The 6,271-nt window shown below is 34.5% G+C and overlaps 1 protein-coding gene across 2 annotated transcripts; it reads right to left on the minus strand.

The window, feature by feature from the left end:
* Positions 2,502–6,035, minus strand: LOC107644110 (putative pentatricopeptide repeat-containing protein At1g12700, mitochondrial). Of its 2 annotated transcripts, XM_016347913.2 has the most exons (4): positions 4,328–6,035; positions 3,683–3,732; positions 3,261–3,435; positions 2,502–2,773 (listed from the first exon to the last, which is right to left on the minus strand). In XM_016347913.2, the coding sequence occupies exon 1, from the start codon at positions 5,990–5,992 to the stop codon at positions 4,337–4,339; it is 1,656 nt and encodes a 551-aa protein (XP_016203399.1). In that variant the 5' UTR covers positions 5,993–6,035; the 3' UTR covers positions 2,502–2,773; positions 3,261–3,435; positions 3,683–3,732; positions 4,328–4,336. The 2 variants fall into 2 exon arrangements, with proteins under 2 accessions (XP_016203399.1, XP_016203398.1); XM_016347912.2 differs by having other exon boundaries at positions 2,502–3,435.

The raw sequence follows: 6,271 nt of genomic DNA on the forward strand, positions 1-6,271 counted from the left end.
CTTAGGCTTCGTTCCGCCTCACGCTGTTGTTCCAACTCCTGTTCTAGTTGCTCGAGTCGACCTTGGTGACCATGCAATAGTCCCATTAGGTCAGTAGAGTGAGGCTGTCCATCTTTTCCGGGCTGATGAACTTCAGAGGAGATTCTTTTTTATCCCTGGGTATTGGAGGGACCTTCACCATGCTATCCCTCCATTCCTTGTAGGGATATTATTTCTCTATCATTGTTAATTGTGTCTTGATGCTCTTGCTCAGACTCTAATGCGGTGTTTCCGTCTTCATGTTGGTTGTCCGCCATCGCTGGTTGATCTTCCAAGTCTCTGGCAACGGCACCAATGTTCCAAGAGTTACTTAAAACCGGACTGATTGTTGGGCTTGTTTGTGAGGCCCAAGCACTAGAGGAGGGTGGTCTCCGACTTGGTATATGTCTGGGAGCCGCCGTCCGAATTGTGTATGTGAAAGAATGGGGGGTGGTACCTGCAAAGACACTCCAATGCCTAAGTTAGCAAGGGAATAAGCATGTTTAAAGTATTGGAACCTAGGTTTACCTGAGTGTATCAGTGTATTTATAGGTGCTAGACCAATAATCACCGCTGAAGTAGTTCCACTTTTGATGGTGGATAACCGTACCTTTATCTTAGGGTTGTTGAGATATCTCTTCTAGAAGTGGGTGAGAGATTTTAGGAGGCAGTTTCTTATTTGAATAAGTGTCATTTGCCAGCTCATGTCGAGTCCGACTTCTTTGGGGAGGTCAGGTGAACGGTGAAGGCCATTCTTTTGGTTTGGACCTTTTTAACTTAGTTGGATCTGGCCATTGCATTGGGTCAGGGTATAAACAATTATTATCATCGTCTCCAAAGAATACATAAAAATACACAAAAGTACACCAACAAAAAAAAACATTCAAAAATGTAAAGCCCGAATAATTTGTTTGGAGAAATAATTTTTTTTATTTTATTATAGAAAAAAACCAAAAATTTATACTTAGACAATATTCATGCTCTAACAATTAATTAGAGTTAATTTTTATTTATGCCTCTTGATAATTGTTTATTTATATTTAAAAACTTATCAAACAATATTGACAAATCAACTTATCTTTGATAAAATATTGAATGGAATAAATATAAAATTGTCACCTAATAAAATATTAAACCCCATAGCTATTAGTTATTGTTATTAAAACTAGTGTAATACTCGCGTCGGCCAAATATTATTCCATTGTAATAATATGTTATTGTTTATTAATTGATACTAATAGTTATTACTTTTAATTTAAAAAAATTTTCGTGTTTAAAAATTAAATTTATAATGTATAAAACTGTTTTATCCTCTATTTTTAGAGATCAAAATGATCTTGTTATTTTTTTTCTATATTAGTGGATTTTATTTAAAGTAATCACACAGTGTACAAATACTAAGTAAATCATATTTAATTATATTATTAGACTCTTAGTATATGATTCATGTCATGTATAAGTTTTATATTTAAACTACTTTTTGTTGTATTTTTAAATATTAATAGAACACTTGCTTAAGCGGGAAGTGAACTCACCACTTGACCTATTCAAGTTAGTTCCCCCAAAGAGATTCTAATATACATTATTCCAAAAATAAAATCAAAACAAGCAGACAAAAAATCTAGTAACAACAATCAATAAAAACACCCACAAAAGAGTCTCGAGACCCATCCGTAGAAAAAAAATCACTAATTATCCTATTGACATTAATTACATCATGCTAATATGCTATAGAGGAAATAAAACTTTTGTAATGAAGCAGAAAAACTGTCCTAAGACTAGATAAATGTGTCTGTTCTAGAGTATGCCAGCTCAGTTCATCATGTGAAGAAAAAAAAAAGTTTCATTAGCATAGTATCATATTTTCTTTACTTCTTTTATTTCACTTAAAAAGTACCGATAAAAATTATATTTTATAAAAAAAACTTTACATACAAATTTTTTTATGAAAATAATATTTAAAAATTATTAGATAATTTAATAAATTTAATTATGTTATTTAAAAATTTTTAACTATTAATTTTATATAAAAATAATTTTATGTAAGTCTATTTTATAACATTAATTAAGAAAAATAAATTGAAAAGATATATTCTTATTTTTTAAAATTTGTAATTATGAGTACATAATTTTTTTATTTACCAAATGCAAAATAAAAAATTTGAGCTTTTCAGTTAAAAACACTTTTTTTTTTTAAATTTTACCAAACTAAGGCTTAGACATATAACACTTGGCCCCATCCAAATTAAAAAATGGAAAAAAAAAAGAATAAAAAATTTATCCAATTTGCATTTACAGCACCAAACAATTTCCACGCATTATCAATTTTTCTTCCATTCAAGCTACAACTGCAACATCTCATAATTTATGCACATCAAAATTTAGAATTGATTACAGCAAATTACAAAGAATTGTGTACACAAACAAATGGTACAAAATAATAATGACTCCACTGCAAAAAAAAAAATAATAATAATAATAAAAGTAAATGGGAAGAAAGAAATAAAAAAAAAGGAAAGAAAAGGGACAAGACTGAAAAGAATCACAGGACTGAATGAGCAAAAATACTATACAACTCGTCTTCCCATCATTTTCTTTATCTGCAAAAATGGAAAAAGATATAGAAGTCTGCACCAACTCTTGATGACTGAGCCTTCGCATGCCTACCTGGTTTCGACACTTCAGATTGAGAACCAATGATCAGCTTGTGCAACTGCTTCAGGGCCGCCATTATTTCGTTCTCAACTTTGGATCTCTACCATACAAATCTTTAGAACCAATGAGTATCATATAGTCACAACAACCATGATTGTAGGTTAAGTATTATAAAGGTTCCTAAAGCTTTAAACATTTGCAAGGGCATCCCTGTATATGCGAAATATTTTCGACAAATCCCTATAGTCTAGAAGTTTTTAATTAAGTCCATATACTATACAAATATTTTTCAACCAAGTCTTCTAGTTTAAAAATTGTGTAATCAAGTCCCTATCGTGCGTAAAACTCTTTTAGAGAAAACAACGAGTCATCATTACAGGGGTTTGTTGAAACTGGCTTGCACTTTATAAGGATTTTTTATTAAAAAAATGGTTATATTGAAACAAAACTGTACCTTGGCAAGATCAAATGTGTATTTCCTTTCATGTGATTATTCATATCCAATAGAAAAAGCGGTTTTCAGAATGCTATAAGCAAGAGTTCTGATATCTTAGAATACAGATAAAATGATTGAAGAGTACACTCACGTCTGCCAGCATTGCTTGATAATATCCGTGATAACAGGGTCCATATCATCTGGAATGACAAGGCAACGATGCTGGAAACCGACAGCACCCACAACTTGCATCGATTCATTCCACCCCAGGGCTGTTGCAAAGTAGAGAGCTCCCATAATATGACTCCAAAGTATAAACATCGCACCTGGATATCCAATCACCACTTGTTATAATCACAAAATTATGAATGCCTTAAAAGGGTGGCAAAACCAATGAGAATAACGACGAGACAAGGAAGCCAAAGAACAACAGTTATATGTAATAAAAATTCCAACTTATTTTTCCCTATGCCAGATGATTCAGGTTAGAGAGGAATACAGACTATGAAATCCTCCTCCACAAGCAAAATAAAGAAAAATTTAATGATGAAAACCAATGATAACTGAGCTTACTTTTCATTTGAAGGTTCATTTCTTAACACTTCAGGCACCATCCACTCGGCCTGCAACATGTCATAAAAAATGAATATATTGCAATGCCAAACAAATGCTTAGCAGCAAAACTAAATACATGCAGAATATCGGAACTGATCACCCATACGAAAGAGAGGAGCTTGAGGTAGAGATGAAAAGCATGTAGTTACACTAAGGCCCCATTTGGCAATCATTAGAGGACACAGACCAATTTGAAAAGGAGACAGAGAAATGCACAAAGTTTCTCTTCCCTAAGACAAAATTTGTCCAATTATCTCTATCTCTCCTGTCTTTACATTTTTGGTCCAGAAAGGCAGAAACTCTTACCAAACAATAACTTTAGGCCTCAACAAAATTAAGAAAGATTTGCTCATTTGTTACCAAAGACCATTCATCGTAGTAGAGTGAGTTGGTAAAGTCTAGAGAAGAGTTACACTATCATCTAAAGAATCAATAAAGTAGTGGAATTAAAAAGGATGATAGCAATTGCAAATCGAAAGTGCAAAATTAATTAATGTTATGGCATTGCCAAAGTCCTCTGACCCAACAGACACAATTTACAAAACTATGATACATATTTAGCAACAATGAGATGTAATTTCCATTTGAGTTGATGTATCTTACCTTCTTTTATCAATTCAATAAGCCTCTAGCAACCATTTCCCGAAGAAGTTTCTCCGCCATGTCATTCTCATCTTTTTCAAACAAAGCACGAATAACAGTTTCAAAAGTCACAGCATTTGGTAAGCAACTATTGTGTTCCATTTCCGACAGCAGGGCCAATGCTTCTTCAAACAAGCCCTCTCTGCAGAGCCCATTGATCATAATAGTGTATGTCCTCACATTTGGAGGATAGCCTTTCACGGAAAGATCTTGAAAAATCTCTTTTGCAACAATAAGTCTTCCACCTTTGCATAGGCCATCAATAAGTACATTATACGTGAATATATCTGGATCAATGCCACTCTCTTTCATTTGCTTGAATAACATAAGTGCCTCGTCAACTTGTTTGATATTGAACATCCCATCCAACAAGGAATTGTAAGTGACTACATCAGCAGGTGGACCTCTTTCGTGCATCTTGACAAGAAGCTCCAAAGCACAAGAGATTCTCTTTGATTTGCTCAAGCCATCAATAAGAGTGCTGTAAGTTACCGTGTCTGGAACCAAGTTCTTGCGACGCATTTTTTCAAAGAGATTCAAGGCTTCATCGACCATTTTACTTTTGCAGAAGCCATTAATCATGATACTGTAACTTTGAACATTGGGTGACACTCTAATTTGGGCCATTGTGTTGAATATATATTTTGCCTTATTTACCTGATTAACCAAACAATATCCATCCATTAAGCTGGTATAAGTAACTACATCTGGTTTCACACCATGTTTTGCCATTACAGCCAATACACTCTTAGCATCTTTGATCTTTCCTTCCTTGCATAGCCCATCGATCAAAATACTATAGGTACGAACATTTGGAGTAATGTTTCTAAGCACCATATCACTTAACAAATCAATGGCTTCCTTATATTGACCCTCAAGACACAATCCAAAAATGAGAGAACTGTATGTGATAACATCGGGAGAAATTCCCTTAGCAAGCATTTCAGAGAATAAATGAAAAGCCTGACTTACAAGTGTATCCTTGCAGAGGCTATCAATAATTGAGTTGTACATGAAGACATTAGGAACAATCCCATGCCGTGGGATCCTTCTCAGCACTTGAATAGCAGCTGATGTGTGCCCCGTCTTACAGAGCCCATTAATTAAGGTCCCATAAGTGACTTCATTAAAGTGAAATCCATGAGCCAGCACTCTGTCATGAAAGTGCATTGCTTTTTCAACATTACCACAGAGACAGAGACCTTTAACGAGTGTATTCAATGTTACCGTATCAGGTTGATAATCCATTCTGAAAATCTTGGCCAACACAGAGAAAGCAAGCGTCATACGACCCATGCCGCAGCAACAATTGATTAAGATATTCAAAGTGACTATGCTGGGCGCAATTCCCCTGGCTTGCAATTGCTGAAAAAGGGAGACGGCGGCGTGGAAATGCTTCGTCTTGGAAAGGGAACCCAAAATCTGGTTAAATTGGATGATGGGAGGAGTACGACGCATAGAGAGCATGCGAGTGAAGGAATCAACAGCTTCATCAACTTGGCGAGTGGATGGGGGCTCAGAATGAGAGTGAAGGGATGAAGAGGAAGGGAAAGAAACAAAATTAGGGATTTGGAGAAGAGAATACCTAAAAATGAAAGTGATCCTTGAGGTTGAGGATGACAACATTTTAGTGATTCGCACTTTCGCTGTTGTCTAAGTTTTCTAACACCCCCCATACTAATGAAAGGTCTCTAGACTCCAGTCCCGTTTTACTTGGTTCTATTGATTTTTTTTTTTATCAATTTTATGAATTGGACGTATATACCAAATAAATTACAAGGCTTGGGGGTTACTGGTTTCATTATGCTCGAGAAAAAAAAGGTGATCTATCAAACAACGACGCAATAACAATAAAATTTAATTATTTTGTTAATCAAAATTTTGAAATCTCAAAAATTATAATTA

Source organism: Arachis ipaensis, chromosome B05 (assembly GCF_000816755.2).
Source record: "Arachis ipaensis cultivar K30076 chromosome B05, Araip1.1, whole genome shotgun sequence".
Lineage (NCBI taxonomy): Eukaryota > Viridiplantae > Streptophyta > Magnoliopsida > Fabales > Fabaceae > Arachis > Arachis ipaensis.